Here is a 22,167-nt window from a genome sequence, read left to right on the forward strand (position 1 = left end):
AATGTAAATTAATCCCTGTCATCCGTATTAATTTATCAAGGCCTTATATACATCAGCTGATTTGATTACTCTGCATTATCTGGGAACCGCAGAGGTGTAGCCTTTTTTTCATCTTACTGTAAAAAGAAATATCGTAGGGGGGTAGAAGCCGAATTCCGCAACTGTGTGTTAAGGGAGGGACACAATAGAAATCCGCATGAGCAAAATTTGAAGTTGATTTACTTGAGGTTTTTTCCAGCAGCCTACATGTCTAAAATAAATTAGGTTGAACCGATAATTTCGAACGTTTAAGATTTTCAAGTGAGAAAACAGGTGGGGGGGGGGGTGCTTACGTTTATAAGTTACTGTAAATACACGCGCGCCCCGCCGTAGTAGACGCCGCGCGATTCGAGTTAACTCGACTGCAGCGCTCGTCCGCAAACCTACGCCCCGAACTTCACGATTTGTACACTTCGTGCCATCGCGCTTATCATTACCATATCATTACTGCCGCGCTGCCACACCTATCAAGTGTTTGGTGCGTGGTGGCTTTTAGTGACATGTGACATTTACGTCACAATCTCTCCTCCTTGTCGCCATAGAAACTCTATGGTCCATTGAAAACTCCATGCTCCTCGCCACAAGCAAGCGGAGAGATGGCAAAGGAAGGTTGATGCCTTGCCGCAGGCTGTCCGCCTGACGTAATCACATGCTGCTCCCAGCGACAAAAGCTGTTTCATTTCTCCTCGCGTGACAGTCGGTCGTGTTCATCGTAGCGCTTAGCGCAGGAGTTTGTGAGTCATCTGTAACGTCCCGGCGATGTAGCGCGTGTCTCTCGAATTGCGGAATGCCTGTAGTCCACGGTCTGCGAGTTTGACGCGCAGCTGTTCGTTTTCTGGTGCTGAGGAATCATGGATGCGCCGGTGTACGGACGCAATTTTCGTGCTGCAGCTTCGGTACAGGACGACGACAGGGTACCCGTGCTTCGAGAAGGTGTTGTGCCTCAAACCACGCGATCGCAGTATCGAAGTGCGACACTGCGAGCTGCCGATGACGTTGACAGCAGCGTGGACGATCCGTTGCTCGTTGTTCCGGCGTCAACGCCAGCCTGTGTTGTTCCCGTTGACAGGTGAGCAGCGTGAATCGTCACACTTCCAGATTTCGTGCTGCGCAAGTTGACGGCACGGCAAAATACAACGTAGCGAGTGTGGTAGCAACGTGCAATGGTCAGTATGCACACACCGAAAATCGAAAGTCGCAGCAAGTAGTGAGAGTGATCAGTGACCACAAGAGATATGCTACGTGTGCTCGTATTACCACTACGGCCTACTAAAGTACAGTTGGTCATGATCACCATATGTAGACTCGACTTGATTGATTGGCCGTCGCAAATTAGTGACTGATGGAGCGTAAAGAGCACAGTGTGAAATTGTTACGGTTTATTTGTTCGTCACACCTCTGTCAAATGAAAAGAAAGAAAAGTCGAACCGTTCACTGGGATCGTGGGCCACTCAGAAACGAACATGCTCTTAAGGTTGGTGCAAAACGAAGGTGAATGAATGGGGATCGAACACAGCAACCTTTATTGCAGTCACTCATTTGTCATAAAGGTTACAGCGCACTCTTCATCAAATGATATGTGAGCTCGTGTGTGAAGCTGTCAGCCGAGGTGCTGTGTCATTTATTAAAATTTTTTTTTCTTTCTATCGTTTGAAGACTTCCTGTGGCAACAGAGGTGCGTGGTCCGAAGAAGTGATAGCCCGACATAAATCCGTTCCTATAATAATTGAACTCTTGCTGTTTATTTCACAACATCTGCACAATATACAATGGATCATGGTTCAGCTTGCTTTTACTTCACTCTCATATAATCAGGTTACTATGCTACAAGTGGCAGCAGCGGCCTTTAGAAATTAAAAATTGTCTTAAGTAGTATTCGTCAGTAGTAAAATGCAGGCACGAAAATAGGGATGATTTTCCTTTTCCACCATTTCATCCACGGTTTAGGTTTTTATTCATATGTGTTGTAACTGGGCCAACGACCTTGTAGCTGTTTGTGTCATGGCAATGTCTTTAAAGAAAGCAAGAAATTGTGCACACTCTCTTGTTCCCTTTGGGCTACAGGTGCAGTACTGGAATGCGCAAACAGTTGTTAAACTTTACCACTTCCCTCCATGTGTGTTGCGTTGCTTAGCAACAAGCTGCTCATAAAACCGAGAGCTGCGGCAGTTTATCCCATATTGTACTGCTTTCGAGATAAACTCCCGGGCTGTAACGGACCGGGACGTAGCACTTCCTGCCATCATGCCACATGATGAAGTTTGCATCGCCGACACAATTGCTTGCTTCACGAAAATATCCTGTCGATCTGGTACAGCCTCGCGCAACTGCAAACCTTGCTCTTTGGTCGGGCAAAATGTTTTTTGCACAATGAACTCCCACAGAGTTTCGAATTGTTTGTTCATTTCATTCATTTATTATTTACGCATTCATATACGCTTTTTCCACAGCACTATGGGCATTACGTTCAAGGTGACAGAAAGCGTCACATTGGAAAGACCAGGCGGCATAACAAAATTAAGTGTAAAAATTAAAAAGTGAATTTTGCTCCCGTCATGCAAAAGATTCAAAACACTGCTCTAAATCCTGACATACTATCTCACAACTAGCTGAAAAGCATAGTGTAAGTACATATTGAACTTTGCTAAAAATACTAATAATTGTTAGAAGTCGTAGCAGCAATTGATGGATGGAACATACTCCACTCGCAAATAATTTAGGAAATCCCAAATTTCTCTAGGTGGTCTTGCATGCTCTGAATCTCATACAGACTCGTTGAGTTAATTTTGTTGCTGGAAACTTGCGTGCTAAGAGTGTTGTGTGACAAGGAGAACTAAACACGTGACATCGTAAGCTTCAGGAAATGTTTTTTGTCTATTTTATTTATTTACACTGCAGCCCTTGCTGGACTGCAGCAGAAGTGGAGAGGAAATAAACATGCACACGTTGCAGCAAAAGTTCGTAGGATGCAAGTATTTCGTGAAAGTTATATTCCCGCTTTGTCTGGGAACATAGCCTCCAAATAAATATTCCAGCTTGTAGGTGTTCTTGCGACATATACAGTTACCCACTAGATTAGAAGCATCATGCGTTAAAGAGAGCAGAAAAAAATTAGCTCAGCTGGCATTAAGTCGCACAAGGCTAGGTCACAGCAGAGCTGCTGGGCACGTTTCAGGTTCTCTTGTTACCCATCTGTACAGAATGCTTGGGCGGTGATTGAGTGCTTCTTGGTTCATGATGATCATTTTCTATCTACAACACACGGCAAATCTCTCTGCTGTAAAATTCACATTTGCAGTGGAGTACACATCCCGTAAACCTTTGGCGCAGGGTGTACACTCATGCAATCATAAATACATAGCACTATAAAAATACGCAGGATCCAACGGAAGAGATGTAGAGGTGAGAGTGCAGCCTTCAATTTAATGCTGCAGTGAAGTGCTCGCATTTCCGGCCTAACGCTCGAGTAAAGCTCCCCCCCCCCCCCCAAAAAAAAAACAGCCCTTCAGAGGAGGGGGGTGGTACAGGAGATTAAGTTAATGTTGAACAATAGACGCCATGTTAAGTGTTTGGTATGCAGTGCCATTTAATGTAATATCACTTCTCTTGAGTGGAATAAGCTTAATGTACTATCGCGTTCAGTATGAGCTACATCATGCGAGTGCGTGGCCGAGCACTCTACGAGGTTGTACAGTGGCGGCAATCATGGCATATTTTCGAGTTAACAGGAGAGAGTTCGGCTGCTCGTGCGAGCGCGCATCGCCCCCACTTGCTTGCTCTCACCCTTGAAGTTATCATTTTCGAAGCTGATATCATTGCAGGGCAAAACGAAGGCGGAATGTTGAAATGCTTATTTAGCTGTGTCAAGTATTTCTCTTTCAGCAACTAACTGTGTAACGTTGTGCAACCTTGCACTAGTGCTGAAATATGTAATGTGCAAATACGTAAATTTTTTTTCTGTCTTTTTCCTTTTCAGATATTACTTCGTACGAAATGTATTCCTTTTATTGGGAGTGGTTCTCATGCTTCCTTGGAACTTCACGACGAACGCCAGTGATGTGAGTTATTCGTTTGCACATTCTTCTTTCTTGTTTGGTGCGAGAAATACACTTTGGAAAGACAAGCAAATACATGCATTCAAAAAAACACATACAGGCAAAAGAGAAAGAAAATACCGTATTTTCCGGTGTATAAGTCGCACCTTTGTATAAGACGCACCCCCTACTTTTTACGACTTTCGAAAGAAAAAATGATATATAAGACGCACCTTTGTATAAGACGCATCTATTTTTAACTCAGTCGACATGATAAAACACAATGACCCACGCAGAGTACATTGATTGCGAAATGCGTAGTCACACACGGCACTGAATATCTGTAAGCAGCAGTTTTATTAAGGCGCAGAAAACCACTATTTATTCTACTGGATTTGAAGCCACATTCTCCGGCGCACTGTCAAAAGTTCTTCCGCCTCGGTTGGCAGCATCGCTGGGTTGCCGTCGTCAGCCTCTGAGTAACTTTTACGCAGCATTGTAAGCACCTTGAAGCACATCGTTGGCACTGCCTGTACTGTGGTGGCTACCATACCTTTAGGGCTTTAGGGACTTGGCGAGAACACAAACAACGAACGCGCCGCACGGTTATCACACGATCGTCGGATACCATCGGATACCACCTACACACGCATACAAAACGTAAATGGCGACCGGAAGCCGGAAGCTGCGACTACTGCTCGACTGCAGCGACGTCTCACACGGAAACTGATGATGATGATAATGAAGTGGTACTTTCGCTTTTGTAACTGATATTGTGGGCGCTACAACGTTACAATGGACCGTTGTGGTGCTTTTTTATTTATTGCCTCAGTTCTGTGGGTTTAATTCTTCGTTTAAGAACAAACAATTCAAACAGTACAATGGGGCACGCGACAGTGGTGGCTTTTATTGCGGCCGTAATCTCCGTGGTCGCCGCGCTGCTTGAACAGCAAGTAGCTGACATCTAAGATCGCAGCCGCTTCATTGTTACAACAAAATTAGATATATTTTTACGAATGCTCTCGAGCTCAGTTTATCGTACTCGTAAATTAAATATAAACAAATTGGTCTCGCAGAATCACGTGACTTTTTGCGTATATAAGACGCACCGTTGTATAAGACGCACCAGCGAAAATCTAGGAAAAAAGGTGCGTCTTATACACCGGAAAATACGGTACTCATCTTTGTCTTCTCTTGCCTGTGCATGTCCTATCATTTCTGTTAATTCCTGACATTGGCTGTAAAAATGAATTGTATGCACTTGTGTAAAGGCTGTCCTTGTGTGAGAGTATTACCCCTAACTTGACAGCCCAAAATTGGGAAAAGAAGGGAAATGTTGAAAATAAAATGGACCTGGCTAGATGTTCCCAGCGTATGCAGCACGTGAAAGGGTCAATTTGTTTGCTTACCTTGTTGCTGCATGCAGACCGCACCTCAGTGAAATTCTGCAAAGTATTTATGATTTGTGAAGTCTTCTGCCCCAATACATTGATACATCTTGCTGAAGACAGGAAGCGCTGTTGTGAACAAAAGTTTCTGGGACATGAGCTCCACCTCAGCTGTGAATTTCTGCTCTTTTAATGCATGATGCTTCCTATTTAATGAATAAATGTGTTGGCTACAATATCTACTATGGGCTGAAACGTTTAACTAGATAAAGGCTCTGTTCCTGAGATAAGCAGGAATTGTAAATCTTGTGTTCCAGAAGCATTTGTCGCAAGATGTACATTAATTAAATTTCAATTGTTGAAAGGCATCAAGGTTATATATTTGGAATATGCTGGGAAGCAGCATTTTTCTCACTTTTTTTTTGCATTGTTTGATGTAGTGGTCTGTCTTTTGCTGTGGTCTACTGACTGCCCACTACTGCGCTTTTTCTCTTCATTTCTTTTGCAGTTCTGGATGTACAAGTTCAGGAACGTGTCCCTACCGTACGACTACACGTTCACAAATAAGACGGAGCTGCAAGCGCACCTGTTTGGCGCTTTCTCAGTGGCCAGCTCCTTTCCTTCGCTCATAGCCGTCTACCTGGGAACACTTTTTAATCACAGGTGAGCTCTTCAACCCCCACTTGTGGGTCACCTGGCCATTGCACAAAACGTAGATAACTGACATTGAGGCGTGATGATACTGTGTTTTGTCGCTTATAACCCACTCCCCTAACTACAAACCTAAAAAAATGGATGGAAGGGCAGGGAGGGTTCTTCCTGTTTCTCTCTGTCTTTCCATCTGTTTCTTCCTCCTCCTCCTTAGATCTGCTGAACTTTAGAACGGGTGTACATCACCGCATTTTCTATCTTTTATAGAAATGAAAGCACCATCATACCTGATTGACTTTAGTAGAAGCTGAAAGTGGGCGGGGGAAGCCTTTTGAGTTGACTGTCTTTTAAGTGGCACCTCTCTCTCTCTTCTTTTTCTTTTCTTTCTTTTTTTTTTTTTCAGGATCGGGCAAGACATACGGAACATATTGGGGTTCGTTCTGTGCATCACCTTCTTTGCAATAGTCACGGCGTTCGTGAAGATCAACACGGATAGTTGTAAGACCTCCTTTTTAAGCTTTGCTCTTATGTGCACAACTTCTCATTTTCGTTTCAGTTCCAACACGTCTTCCATCTAATGCTCTTTCGCGCGCAACTTTTACCTCATAGAAACCTCAGTCAGATTTGTTTTGTGCATCGATTTGTCAATCATTCGTATAATGGTCATTTAACCACATAAATGGGATAGCTGCTGTTAAAAGAATGTCTTGTAACAACTTAGAACGCCTAAGCATACTGCTGTGTCATGTATCACCTGCGCTATTAACCGGGAAAGGATTAACCGAATCTTTGCAGCGCAAGATGCAGACACATTGAACTGGTGGGGCCCATGCTTTTGTTCAAAACGAAAACGTGTCAGTGCACTAGCTTGTACGTAAGGAAATCTTGAGGATGATCTGTTGATCTGTCAATCCATGCACCTATGGTGCAATCAATGAAGGCAAAAAGAGACATCATCCTTGACGTAGTGATTACTGTATTGAGCTTCTGTTTGGAGGAAACATTTTTTAGGTTTATGTATCCTGTGGAAACATTTTTTAGGTTTATGTATTTGTATTTTCTGTTTTTGTTTTTCTGTGTATCTTTTGTTATTTTTTATTTATCAATTTATTATTTTTCGTATTTTACTTTGGAAGGCACTGCCATCATGGATGGAAACTTCATGCATGCTTTTCCCGCGCTTTTTTCTTGAAATGTAGGTTCCAGTGCATGTGCATTAATAACACCTTGCCTTGTGTAGTGCCAGTACATGCCTCCAGGCCTTTTGAAACTGTTGGCAAATACAGTTGTTTTCTGATGTAGTATCTCCACCTTAAATCTGTATTATTGACTATAATGCACATTTCACTGTTTCTACATGCATTGTGACACATGTAACTTACACGTTGCTTTTTATATCTGAGAGCATATCTTAGTGCGTGCCCCTGCACAATTTATGAACAGTGTCCTGGATGTACCATGTTAACTTGCATACTACCGGCATTGGTTAGCACTGGCTTATTGTGGCTAAAGTTGGGTAATGTCAGCTATACTATGGTTAAAAGATGTGCTAATGTCAAGTAGTGTAGGCCAAATGTTGGCTAATGTTGGATTAGCATTGATAAATGTCGGCTAGCATTTCTGACTAAATGATAGCTAATGTCCACTAATGTAGGCGACCTGCCGTCATAACAGCCATCATGTCTTCATTTAATCTCAATCCAAAGATGCTCCCTCATACAGTTGAACCCCTTTATAAGAGGCACGCATGGGGGAGAAATTCTTGCCTGTTATATGAGGTGTCTCTTATAAACAGAGTACTAAGTTATGCATTTTCCTATCAACCCTTACTTTCATGTAGCACACTGGTGTCTCTTATACCCCACGTGTCTCTTATATCAGTGTCTCTTATAAAGGGGTTCAACTGTATACATAGACAACAACATTCTCTGGTTTTCCCTGAATTTTCTTCACAATGTACTTGCCTTTCCACTTTCAGGGCAGGTTGGATTCTTCATTCTTACAGTCGTCCTCATTTCGCTCCTGAATGGTACGTAAGCTCACTGCACCTCATACCTATGAATGTGGCTAGCACTGACCTGCACATTTGATGAATGTGGGAGGGAAGATAAAAACAGAAGCACGTTTGTTGTTATCAGCAGTTGTTTAAGTTTCTTCCTGGTTCTGATAAGCTATCTGTAGTGTTTGAGTGACGGCATACCACTTTTAAGGGCGCCTCACCAGGTTTGGACATTGCAAACAAACAAGCCTGATTAGTAGATTGCTCGGTGGCGATTGTGTCTGCAGGGTATTGTGCAACTACGTTATGTGGAAGCGATCAAAGTTCCAGATAAAGTCCATGCTGTTCTTCTTGAGAAAGGTTCACTTCAAGCGGGAGTCATACGCACTGCCTGCAGTGTCACTGACCGTGTCATGTGACTTTGGTCCATCAGCTAGTTGGGAATTGCAGACATTCAACCTTTAAACTACATGTCTGATGCTCTACTTACGCGCAATTAGAAGGCCGTGGGTTTGGTCTCTGTCGGCAGCAAGTTGTTTTTTTTTGTACATGTTAATTAATTTCCCTTCATGTCATGATTCTTCCCTTCAAGTAAGAACTACAAATAATGCCTCCTGTACTTTCCTTAGCTTAATTAGCTAAGTGACCTAATATTAGTATCATTAATCTTCATTACCTAATGTTGGCTTCATAAGGTTGCATTTTACAAAATCATAGCCCCCGCGATCCATTCTCTTATGCGTTTGTATTGCACATGCTGTAATGACTCATCGTTTTTCTCTCCCTAGCTTTCGTGTCGTGGCTTCAAGGAGGAATCATCGGCCTGGCCGCACTCCTGCCTGCAGATTACATGCACAGCCTGGTCATCGGAATGGTGTGTTACTACATCGTGGTGTTTTATAAAATTTCTTGTAGCAGTGTTTTGTGCGGAAGGATTTCCTCTCTCGTACATTTGCAGTAACCCCGATTCCAATTTGAGCCACTTGTATATTTGTTAACAGAGGATAAGATTTGACAGTTAGGCCTTGTAACCAATTTGTTTTACATGTACAATCAAACCTCATCATCACAAAGTCACATCTGACATGAAAGTAGCTTCTTTAACCGGAAAATTTGTTACATAGGTATATTCTTTACACTGTATTGATTGCAAGACTGTTGTTCATTTACTTCGTTAACCAATAATTCGTTATATTGAGGTTTTACTGTATGCAACAGTGGCAGTGTGCCGGGCTTTGCAGCAAACTCTCTCGAGGTAGTGACTCTTCAACCAAACTATAAACACATCCCAAAATAGTCACTATGTTGTTAATACTATTCATGTTACTAGTTTTCCCTTCTCCCTTTATTTCCCCGGTTACCCTTTCTTCCTTTCCCTTTACTCCCCTGCATTAATCCCAACCACTGTTGACCTCCGGTCAGGGGGTCAGTAGTCTATGCTAAACAGCCTTGGTTTTGTCTGTCTCCTTCTGTTGAGCGTGTTCACCACTGGAAGAATGGTGGCTGCCACTTCTATAACACATCGGGTAGAAACCTGAGGTCTAACTAAAGAAACTCGAGATGGAGTACTTCTTCTGGGTGCTAGTCACCGTAACATAGCTATGAGATGTGGGAAAGAAACAAGACCGGTCTCCTTCATCTATGTTTGCCGTAATTTTCACCCCTCTTATTATATGGTAGACTCGCAGTAAACAGAAATCTCTTAATTGGAATTGCTGCTTAAATGTAATAACGGCCTCTAATACAATTGCTTTCGTACTTGAAATCTGCACCTCTGCTCATTTCTCGGTATGTGGAACTCCTGCTAAATGGAACATATTGTCCTGGTTCCTTCAGGTTCCATTTTAATTAGAGTCTACTGTAGTTTAAGAAGTCAAGAACTTTGCCGGCAAGTGACGGAGCAACAGGTTTTACATCAAGAAGCAGTAATAATAATATCTGGGATTTAACGTGCCAAAACCACAATATGATTATGAGGGACGCATAACGTCAAGAAGCAGGAAGGCAGTCGTGCTGATTAGAGATGGGGGTAGCCGATATTCCAGCTGTCATCAGGGGCAAGAAATGAAGCTTGACAGTCCATGCAATGCATAGGACCGATAACCGGCAGTCTATTAGAACAGCAGAATCTGTGCCAAGGGAAAGGAGGCACTGTCAGGGACGGCAGTGGAGTTAGGTGGAGGGATGAAATTTGAAAGTTTGCAAGCGCAACTTGGAATCGGGTAGCGGGGGAGGCCTTCGTTTTGCTTTAGACTTTATATATTTATTTACAGATATCTCACAAGCTCAATGTTGGAGCATTTTGTGAGGGGGACTAGACAATATCAATATTTTTTTAGCAAGGACACAAAAACAAACAAAATAAATTTAAAAAGCAGGTTTTACACAATGGCAGAATGTAAGAGATACGATATAACACAGGTTGTAACATTGTAATAATAAAATACATATGTTTTAATATGTATGTTTTATATATATTTCGGTGGTACTACATGATATCATTATATAATGTATAAACATGATTTCAAATAATCATAAGGTTAGTAAAAACAGTCATTGATTCTTATATTTTATTTCTGAACACTGGGTGGACATGAATACAGAGGACATCATCAGGGAGGTCATTCCATTTGATTGCATGTGTTAGCGCAGATGCATTAAAGGCTTGGGTGCAGCTGAAAAGACAGGCAAAACTGATAATGACAACTACCATCAGATCCTTGCTTCGAGGAATGTTTGATCTCACTCCGATCTCTTTTCCAGCCCCGAATATGTTCTGTATAGTAGTAGTTGCCTTTCTTTCAGGTACTTAGCGTTCTTGAACCTTTTGACTGCATCCTTCTTCAAAGGTCCGTGTGTAGAGCCACCTGTTGTATTGCCCGCAGGCGGTTGGTGGCCTGTTTGCTTCGGTGATGCAAATCATCTGCCTACTGGGTCACACGGATCCCACCACTGCAGCGCTGGCCTATTTTCTCGTCGCCATCTTTGTCTTCGTGGCTGCCCTGGCATGCTTTTTGTTTATGCTGTCCTCGGTAAGCAGCCAGACTCCATTTCGTGGTGGCTTTAACCGCTTTATTACTGGGGACCACAAAAAAATGTATTTCTGGGGGCCAGAAAGATGTTGGTTTCATTGATTCATCTGCACATCGTAACCATCTCACAAACAAATCTTGTAGTTAGACTGGGGAACGGGCTTTTTTAATCAGTTTACATTAGACTCTCTTTAAACGGAAATGTCTTAAACGGAATTGCTGCTTAAATGGAACAACTGCCTCTATATGATTGGTTTTGTACTTAAATTCTACACCCCTGTTCGCCTCTCAGTAAGTATAACCCTTGTCAAACAAACAAATTTTCCTGGTGGCGGCAGCAGCAGACAACTACGGCACCAAAGTCAGCTGTTCTTGTGATCTCATAACAGCTTTCGCTGTAAAATGTGTAACTGCGTTTGGATTTGGGGATTGATTTCCCAGAATGGCTTTCTGTTGAGACTATATATACAACAGATGTGTCTCATTGTGCTGAAAGAGCTGATTATTGGTAGAACTACAGGAAGTTGAGCTTCATAATAAAGGAAGGTAGTCGTGCAAACACGGACACTAGAGAAGAGATCAAGACAACACAAACGCCAGTCTTGATCTCTTCTGTCGTGTCCAAGTATGCATGCCTACCCTATTTCATCATTATTATTGGTAGTTGAGTCATATGTGCGCATTACATCATCTGTAGTGTCATGAGTGTTCGTTACACCATTTGCCGTGTTGCTGCATAAAACAATAAATGTGCTCTTGCATTGCATTTGGGCATGGAAAACTTCATACTTGTGCCTTTCATTTGTCTGCAGGACTTCTTTGTGCACTGCGTGAAGAATCCGGAAGGTGAGTTGCGGATCGGCTTATGCGTAACTTGTAGAGTCACAGGAGCATTGATTGCTGCATACAGTCAAACGAACTCAAATAAATCGAGTTATCCTTCATGTCGAACTGTTTTCGAACACGACAGTTCTTTCTTGATGACTCTGCCTTTGACTAGCTAACAATTTCGCTGCTTAAGAGTTGCGAAGAAGATATGAAAACTTGCCCTAAAGTTTTGAATTCTCTTTCGTGTGCAATACTTTCTTATTCCGCTGAGCAGCTCTTGTCTTGCTTTCCAGCGAGCATCCAAGATCTGATTACAGCAAGTGACCTTGAGGTCAAGGCCTCTACTGCTTTAATATTAAGAAAGGTAAGTAATACTGTGCTCTTTCATGCTTTAGGGGTCTTACAGCATTGTGTACCGCAGTGCTCATTTTTCTTCTGAAAACCGGTGCTTCATTGTCACTCAAGTTTCACAAGAACACTTCATTTCTTGGGCTCTGTCAGTCATTGAAAGACTTATTCACTTATAAATACTTACAAAATACTTATTTGCAGTTCTTTACTTACAAATATACACACAAAGGTCCCAAAATGTTGTGCGGCAACCCAAATGGAATCAGTCACACAAAACGCCACACAAAGCTACATACAGTAATCAAGATTACCTATGTAGAAGTAGTGAAATCAACATCACAATAACATAGAGTTAATGAGATACGAAATATGTTTTAGCTGATATGTAGATGAATACAAGGATGGTGTGGACTTATGTGCTCATGGCATACTAGGTAATCCAATTAGGTAGTCATAATAGCTAATGAAGCCTGATAAATTATGAACACTTATATTCATAGATATTTGTGTTATTAGGCTGACAGGAAAGTGGAATATAATATGCCTAGACCAGTAGGGTGTGTTGGCCAGTTAGGCTTATTAGAATCTGCACTGATAGATGTATTAGGCCACTCTAGTCAATGTTCATGCATGCTAGGCAACTACAGAGCTTGTGCACTACTATTAGCATACCACAATGGTATAGACGTACACCCAGCCACAGAAGTTTACAGGACACAGGCTTTACATCATATGTGAATACTATCTACTCTGCCAATGCATAATGCTTCTAATTTAATGGATAAGTGCACAGATCACAAAAACTGCAGTGGGCTAAAATTTTTAATTAGAGGCAATGCTACCAAGCCAAACAGGTAAATCTTGCAAACCTTGCGTCCTGTGCACTGTTGTTGCTGGGTGTTGTGCGCAGCCTTGTAGATTAGTAATACTCCTACATATTCCTATTAGCCTAACAGGGACACCACATCAAAGCAGGTGTCATAATGTCCGCTTCGCAGAATAGGAGTGCTTAGATTAAAAACCAGCCCCTAAGAAAAACTTACAATGGAAACTGAATTTTCAGATACTTTCAGTTTATGAGCGAGTGGCCATAAGACTGTAACATTTCACAAGGAGATGTCCATTCAGAGGTTTTTAGTGGCTAACATGTGACGTGTCACACTGTTGAGCTTGAGGTCACGGGTTCGATTCCCAGTCATGGCAGCTGCATTTCGGTGGGAGCGAAATGTGAAAAACCCATGTGCTTAGACTTAGGTGCACGTTAAAGAACCCCAGGCAGTTGAAATTGATCCGGAGTGTTCCACTGTGCTTCATAATTATATCCCGGTTATGGCACATAAGACCACAGAACTTAAATTTTAAAATTTACAGGTTTGGCCGCAGGCAGCTTCCGCACTGTACGTCATGGCCGTCTCCATGGCTGTCTTTCCAGCAGTCGCCGTCCTCGTGGTGTCGTCGAACGTCGAGTCGGGATCTGTGTGGACCGGTAGGTCGGCTGGTTTGCTTTCATTAAAGACTACCCCGGCAGCCATCCCCTTTTTAATCTTGGGTGTGTGCATAAAAAGGTTAGCCCTGGGAGTGTCAGGCAGCGCCACCTATGGCCAAGGTGGCAAAAGTGGTGCAGGGTTGACGTGAAAAATGTATAACAAAAATGTCTGCATGTATTTATCTGTCATAACGGGGGGTGCATGAAGATTCTAAATGTAGAATACAAATCAAATACTCCGTGCTGCTTGAATTCATGTTCAATCCGTATCTGATTTCAGATTTCACTATTTGAATTTGTTTAATGTTTGTTTTTCTTAGAACATAAGAAATAACACTCATTGGAGTATCAAAGAGACTATTATTTGAGTGAACATTGTTCCTATTTGTTCTGATGCCGGAGAACAGCGATGTGTTTCATAGTTTCTGAGCAAATGTTTAGGCATTGTGTTTTTATTGATTTCAGTCTCTAAAGAGTGCAGTTAGAGAAAAGTCGGTTTTGTAATCCTTTTAACTCATTTAACCATTGTCCCAAACTGTGCTCTGTAGCATGACTGCGAGTTGAAGAGTCTGTCATATAATGCAATGCATGTCATATATTACAAGTTCCTGTAACAGGTGAAATTGACAGGCAGAAGTTTGCTAGAAATGTCGCTGAACTAAATGCAGTGAATTGCTTGCCATAACTGTGTGCTGTATCTAGAGTAAATTATTGTTAATGATGCATCTACGTAGACTTACAGAAGGCATGCCCTCAGGGCTGACTTTAAAAAGATTTGGCTATCATCACATTTTTCCGCTCAGTATTACGTCCTCAAGATTTTTACAAACGTCAAAATTCGCGGGTTGGCAGATATACGCTACACAACTTCTGGCTTGTAGTTCAAACAACCCGTTATTGTGTCTTCTAGGCAGGTTCTTCTTGCCCGTTTGCGGATACCTGCTGTTTAACGCTGGCGATCTGACGGGAAGGATAGTCTGCTCTTACCTGCCATTGGTAAGAACTGTTTCTTTTTTTGTTGTTGTACTGTACCGTCACTTGTGTGACAGGTGATTGGAATGTGCTGAGTTTGTCGGGTACTGAGTGTTGAGGGCTGACTTGTGGGAAAAGTAGATAAAAATTAATTCTTGGGAAATGTGTGACAAAACACCACTTGCATGTTCTCTTTCTTTCCTATTTAGTGCACCCTTACCGTCACATGGTTCACAGCTATGAACTACACGCAGTGCACAGTTAAATAAAGTTGCAAGGTTGGTATGAACCTGGCTTATACTGGAAAGGTGTGATCGGAAATCACTGGGAGAGCCATTCGTTCCACTGCGGATGTAATGAGGCTGATGATGGTACTGATAAACCATTAATGGCGCACGGGACTTGTGATTTACTTTTAACCAGCTCTTTCAGACATGCATGCCGTTCTAATGGATTTAGTTTCATGTCACACTTTAACGGATTAGACAGAGATTTTGTGCAGATATCTGGTGCGGAGATAAGCTTGCACGAGGCCTGCCCAGCAATTGACAATCCAAAAAGTGCACAGCACCCCTCTTCGCCTTGCGGTCCACAGATGATGCTGCAGATTATCCGAATTTCATAGGACAGAAAACTTTCAGGAGTCAGGTTGCCAACAAACATGCAAACATGCAGTAGTTGTGGCCAATAAGCTGATGCTATCGTGAAGCCGATTTACTTTAACTGGGCTGCTATTTGGGTTGGCTGCTTGGAACAGATTGAGTTTCCTGCTGCCAACTCAATTGGTTGGCCTAGGCCAACTGCACTATGCCAATTTTAGTCTGTCTAGAAAAAATGCACAGTCTTTTCAGCATTATTTGCAGCATGCTTGAAAGAAGTCTTCTAAACATCAGGCGTGTCATAGAAAGGTGTGATGCTGAACATGGAATATTATACTATCTCAGCAAAATTTGGTTAATACCCCTGTCACACGGGCCAACGTGCACTTTGAGGTGGTGCACTTCGCCACTAGTGTCATTTGCGTGCGGTTACATGGGAACACTTAGGGACACTTACTGCAAAGCACACTTGCCAGCGAATGCATTCGCCAAACTCACTCTGCTGCAACGGAGTGTCTAGCCTCGGTAGCATTTTCTTCAGAATACTAAGTTATTATCATTAGGAATATTGTTATGCATTGAAACAAACAATACCATCAAAAACTACTTTGCTATTCTTGCTCTCAGGCAGTTTACAGCCACGGCTGCCAGGGGCATGTCCACCACACGTCGTGCAGTGGCCGCATCCACCGCTTTTGTACCTAAAGTTTATTTTAAGAGCTGCTTATAGCTATAACACATTATTACTTAAGAAACATGGCCTGAAATAACAAATATCCGTTGTTCTACTTAAGCACTCATCGCCATTACCATCATTTCCAAAGCACACTTCTCGTTCTCGTGTAGCAGCACGCTGCCAAAGTGACATTGTGGTGGCATAAGTGCACTCACTCAAAATGATACTAAATTTGCCCGTGTGACCAGTGTATAACAAATGAAATTGCTCACCAAAAACTGGTGACAACCGAGTCATTGAATTGAGTTTCGATGACGACAGTGTTGGTGTTTCAGCAGTGGACGGCAACACTAGCCACTAGAGCAGTAGTGTAGCAACACTAGCTGACATCTACCAAAGTTAGCTCACTCTTGCCAACATTAGCAATCATTTATTTAAGGTTAGACGACCAGACCTAGCAAGTGCTGGTAGTATGGGAGTAAATATGGTAGCTCAATTTGGTCAGAAATATCCATCGTGTCTCGTCACAGAATGCAAATGAAAAAGGCCCAGGAAGACATAAAAATGTTGCGGACAACCAGTGTTTTATTCGAGTATCAGAATGACTGCCAAGGGAAGAAAACACAGGCAAGGACATCAGAGAACTAGGGTGATGGAAATTCAGGAATAGCATGGAGTTCGCTGACCCACCATGTCCCCTCACTGTCGTGTCTGTCATTCCTTAAAGGGATCCTAAAGAGAAACAATGAATCGGTTTAGATTGGTAAATTGTACTCAGAGAACTCTAATGTTAATTTCACCATCATAGGTTCATTGATAAAGGAGAAAATCAAGTTCAAAGTTTCATTTTTAAATTTTGCGCCGAAATCTCCCCGCATGACGTCATGGATTTAAAAGTGTATTTATTGTATTTTGCCGCCATTGGCTCAACAAAATTACGCCAAAGTTGGTATGTTAAGTCTATGGCGCCCTCAGGGGACAATGTACTTCATTATTACCAATTAGGAACTACGTAGTCCCTAGTAGGTGCCGTCAAAACATGTGACGTCATGGCAAATCGTGCGGAAACTTCAAGGTGCCGTCGCCGCCCACATTTTGTTTTCGCGCATTTTCTGGCTTACTAAGTGTCTTCTCGCAGCAAGCGTGGTGTTTTTTGGTATCGTGAAAGAGTAGTTTACTAATATGAGAAAAAACGTTTTGCTTTTGGAGAATTGACACGATTGTGAGACATCGTACGTTTTTTTGTTTGCTTGGTATGCAGTGTTAATGCTCTCCACACACCGGAGTCAGACAACACATATAAAATATTTTACTTTGATTTTAAAGTTTTCATTGCTGAGCCAGCCCCAACACAATGGACATTAACCCGACGAGTCAACACAGTTCCACTGAGTTTGCGAACTCTGCGTTCTGCATGCAGCCTAGATAGCAGAAATTGCTGCTGGGTTCACTGGACGATAATTCACTCATTGTTGTATACGTGCACCACAAGCAGATGACGGATCTGTCGCTAGTACGTCACGAGTTGCTGTCTCCCCATGACATCACACTGCGCTGACGTGTCACTGAGAAGCCACCCCCTCAATATAGAAACTGAAAGTGTTTTTTTTTTAAGGTAGTGGTATTCAAATATATCGATGCATTCTCAGGCACCACAATACTCTTTTTAGCGTTCGCGACACCAGTGTTTTTATTGAGAGCGACAATCCAGAAATATTTCAAATTCGTGTCAGTACTCCTTTAATCTGTAGTGTGCCACCATCTGTGAGATGTACTCCTGTGTAACAGGTGACAGTGGTTCTGCAATATTCTCTTGCAGAATGAAAAGCACGAATACACAGTACTGTGGCTAACCGTGGCACGCACGGTGTTCATCCCGCTGTTTATGCTGTGTAATGCGCATCCTCGGCATTACCTGCCTGTTCTACTGGACTCGGACGTTGCCTTCATAGCTCTCATGACCGTATTCGCATTCACCAACGGGTACCTGCTCAGTGCATCCATGATGCAGTCCTCTAGGTGAGTATAGATCAGTTGATGCTTGAGGTGCAACTCACCTTTGGCATTGTAATCGAGTTTGTGAGAAATCGCGTGCAGTTTAAAATGAGAAATATTAAAACGGAGGTTGCTCCACTACACTTAATGCTTGGCTGAAAATGCCGCAGCAGCTTTGTAAGTAGGGCAGTCATAAAAGTCCCATTCTATGTGGTTGCCGTGGTGTAGTTGTTGTAGAATGGTTTCCATAAAGTAACTACAGCTGAACCTCAATATAATGAATTTTCTGCTGTAACGAACATTTTTCAGTTGCATTTCCTGCTTCAGTTGGAATGCATGCATATTTGCTCTCAACTTAATGAAGTAGTTTTCCACCACAGTTTCCTACAACAATGTTTTGATGAGCAAAAGAAAAAAAAAATGAGCAAATTTCGACAAATCTCGTTTCTTTAAACGAACAGGAAAGAAGTCGTCTACGTATCTAAAAAACCGCCAGTCAAGATTCCGAGCTATCCGGAATTTATTTGGGAAATTCTTGTAGAGAAATCGTAATGTAAATGCCTGATGCAAAATGCTGTGAAATGAGTATGCCTCGGGAATTTGCGACATCACTAGGGCAACTGAAATAGCCAAAGCTTTAGCACGACAATGTTTGCAATATAATGAAGTTTTTTCCAACATGTATTGAGGTTCAACCCTAATTCATATGTTACAACCGCACCTTGTAACCATGAAGTTACATCAGGTCCAGTATTTTTTGTGTGTCTTTGTGGTTCCAGCATGCAACATGCTACGGTTTGGTTGCGAACGGGAGGGTTGCAATGTGGCTGCTGGCCGTAAAAACACTGTTTCTCTATTCGTGCGATAGTAAATAGATTCAGGTGTGCAGTGTCTTCCATTACACCATACTGCACCATGTAAAAGTATGATGCCTAATTTTACGCTGTGATTGTATTTGAATCGCACTGAACGTGTTGACTGTATTTCGTGGCATAACCTGCAACATCGCATCATTTCAGGAAAGTGGCCAGCTACCTCCAGGAAAAGACGGGATTCCTAATGTGCTCGGCCATTATGACTGGCCTCACTATTGGTGGTTTCGCATCCGTTCTTTTCATCAAACTGCTCTGATGTGAACCCTTTCCTCGGAGCGCCACGGTTGAGCAAAGTTGTCTTCTGTCATTTCTTGTGCAGAAGTGGTGGCAACGACATACCATTGCATTTAGGACTCTGGCGCCACCAGTTATCCGAGCCCGCAAGGTTGCTTGGAAAGTGTACGTTTATTTATATCGCAAGAACACCAGTGCACTCGGGTGCACATAAAGACCCAGCGGACACTGCTTGGCATACGGACCCAGCGGCCCGTACAGACCCAGTGACATACGAACCCAGTGGTGCATTACGGAAGCACAGATCCTCCTCAATCCGTACACGTGTCTCCGTACATGTACCTCTGTAATATGTGCATTATGGAGAAGCGTGGAATAGTCATCTGTTGCTTGCAGTTGTTGAGGCTTGTGTGGGGCAAGGGTCATTGAATGTGTGCCTCGCCGGATGAAGCAACGACTCGGCGAATTCCTCGGCTGGACTGTGTAGCAGCAGTGACATATAGGGTTTTGTACATATCGCCACATTTGTGTAGGAGCGCTACACATTTTTAAGTTTGACTGGCCGAAATACTGCCTTTTCAGCTACTTGAAAGATCCGTTGTCTTTGTTTAACGAATCTCGTTGAGTATCTCAGGGGATTGAGATTTTATTTTTATTTTAAATCGCTGTTTCGAAGCATGAAGGGATTTTTCGGTTGTGTGCAGCTTTGGAGGTGGAAGTCATATGCGAACGATAACTAAGATCAGCACGCAGGAATACCTTTTGCTGCACAGTGAATATATATAATGTTGTTCATCAATGTAGGAATCAGGCTAGCCTCCTGATCCTAGTGTACTTATGAGCGGGTTGTTTTAGAACAATGAGCTAGCCTATCGAAGAGTTTACATTATTGTCATTGTTGATCTTGTCGCATAAGTGCCTTCTACGCCGTCAACACGATAAGTCATTTTTGGCTGAGCGTCGCTTATGGTATATCTTGCTCACATTTTATGTGCTATGCACTACCTGCAACTGTGTTCACTTCACATATTTTAACTGGCGCACAATAGCGTGCTTTACTCCGGAAACACAAGCAACACGTGGCGTCCTTTGCTTTGAAAAAGAATGACAACCACCAAGAATGTGCCATGAGACGTTAACGAAAATGAAAAGCTGGTGATTCGTAGGCTTAGAAATGATTATGTTGTTCGCGTTTTAGGCAGGAATTATAATTTTGAATTGCTACGGAAAGTAGGAAAAAAGATAATGGTATGTCATACTGTGTTGCCAGAAGCCTTGGTACTCTTAGGAGGCATTCAAAGGGATGTTCATAGTCGGCTGTTACTTAGTGCTGTCGTACTTAACATTCAAAATTGCAGTCTTTTAAGTTATGTAAAGCATTCGCACTCTGTTTTAAGCAGATTGCGTGGTGAAGGAAAGTTTATGCTGTCGAGCAGCACTGCCTTCGCGGTAATTATTGGAACAACGGATGCACAAAAATCCACGGCGTCCCTCACTGCATGGCAGAGCGCTTGAGTAAGCTTTTGTACGCACACAAGTTTGTGAGCATGCTAGCTCTGTGGTTTTCCCGTGAGATACAAAAGGGCCATCAAATGAGTCTGCCCTAAATTAGTGCCTGAGTTGAAACTACATGAATAACGCTAACGTTGTCAAAACATCTCCATGACTTACTTTTGTTACATATATCGAATTCTATATGCCTGAACATCAAGATTGAATTCGTAATCTTATCGTGCACATTTAGCCTGTTCTGCAGGGCATGCATTACAGAGCTAAATGAGGACAACATGAGGTACAGCATCGCTATTTAATTAACGACAGCCTTCAATGAGCAGTAAGAAGCATTTATTTTGTTTTTAGTTTTGTTGAACACCAATAAAAAAAATATTGCCATTAAAACCCTTGAACACTTCTTCACTTGTTTCCTTTTGTTGCATATTTATTTTCAGAACTCCACCGCATAGTGTCCCTTCTGTTGTAATCACAATATAACTGACAATCGACGTACTGATGTAAATTTCGAGAAGGGACATATTAATATTGGAAGTTATGAGAATTCTTTTTACCGTGATTATAAACAGTCCCACCTTCCTCATCTCGTACATGAACACTGAATAAAATGACAAGGGCTAAATTATTGCTGGAGCTGCTTTTGTTAAATATTCGAGAGACGCGCAAGACAATGTGAAGTGGCCCCAACCCAAGGAATGGTAAGTCAGAGCTGCTCACAAAAGCTGCATCTTGAGACTTGGGAAATCTGATCACTGTGTTCAAAGTAACGGACAAGAAAGGCACTTTGATCCTAATTTGTAGAACACGTGACGTGTTTGTCTTCAAATAAATTGCATGAAAAAAGTGCACCTTCCCTGGAATAAGAAAAAAGGGTGTTATGGCTGTAATTCATGCCCGTGTTGATGCCCACGCAATGGCACATTGAAAAAATGTGGCGGAACAGCCATGTGCAAAATGCAAGTTGTGAATGTTGCTCACACATGCACGCACAAAAGCAAGTAAGTTATGGATTGACCCATGGCTTGGGTGTGTAAAATTTCAAAATTGCAGGGATGAAACGGTTAGTACATTTTTAATATTCACATTTGATTTAAAAGGTATCCATTGAGTCGTCTTATTATTTGACTCAACAGATATCGGAAGCTAACGAAGATTTAAGAGTGCATTTGTAGGCGCTAGCTTTCTCATTCCTAAAAGAACACTAATGAGAAGCACTATCTAAATCAGTTAAGACTCGTATCTCGTAAAGTATTCTTCCATAACATGGGTTTTGGTAATCTTGTGGTAACAAGATTGTTGTCAGAGGAGAAAAGTGGTTAGTCAAGGTCCCTTTCTCTTATTTCCTGCGGGATGACATTCTAGTGTGCATAATTCGAAGTGATCTAATGGATTTCAATGGTTGCATTTGGGCTCCGAAAATATTCACGAAACTTGCTAAGTCGCATGTTTTTCTCTTTTTTTTATTGCAAGGGTAGTTATTGCTTCAGTTCAGATAT

General features: G+C 42.2%; 2 protein-coding genes across 2 annotated transcripts in view; one reads left to right on the forward strand and one right to left on the reverse strand.

The window, feature by feature from the left end:
• Positions 1-22,167, reverse strand: part of LOC119374828 (DNA-directed RNA polymerase III subunit RPC6) — a 339,724-nt gene that overhangs the window by 177,448 nt on the left and 140,109 nt on the right. The gene's annotated exons all lie outside the window — the stretch shown is intronic.
• Positions 607-21,279, forward strand: LOC119373687 (equilibrative nucleoside transporter 3). Its single transcript, XM_037643750.2, has 13 exons — positions 607-1,108; positions 4,016-4,097; positions 5,970-6,124; positions 6,516-6,610; positions 8,091-8,141; positions 8,900-8,985; positions 10,997-11,143; positions 11,956-11,989; positions 12,265-12,335; positions 13,694-13,808; positions 14,719-14,804; positions 17,875-18,074; positions 19,070-21,279. The coding sequence occupies exons 1-13, from the start codon at positions 891-893 to the stop codon at positions 19,179-19,181; spliced, it is 1,452 nt and encodes a 483-aa protein (XP_037499678.1). The 5' UTR covers positions 607-890; the 3' UTR covers positions 19,182-21,279.

Source organism: Rhipicephalus sanguineus, chromosome 11, assembly GCF_013339695.2.
Source record: "Rhipicephalus sanguineus isolate Rsan-2018 chromosome 11, BIME_Rsan_1.4, whole genome shotgun sequence".
Lineage (NCBI taxonomy): Eukaryota > Metazoa > Arthropoda > Arachnida > Ixodida > Ixodidae > Rhipicephalus > Rhipicephalus sanguineus.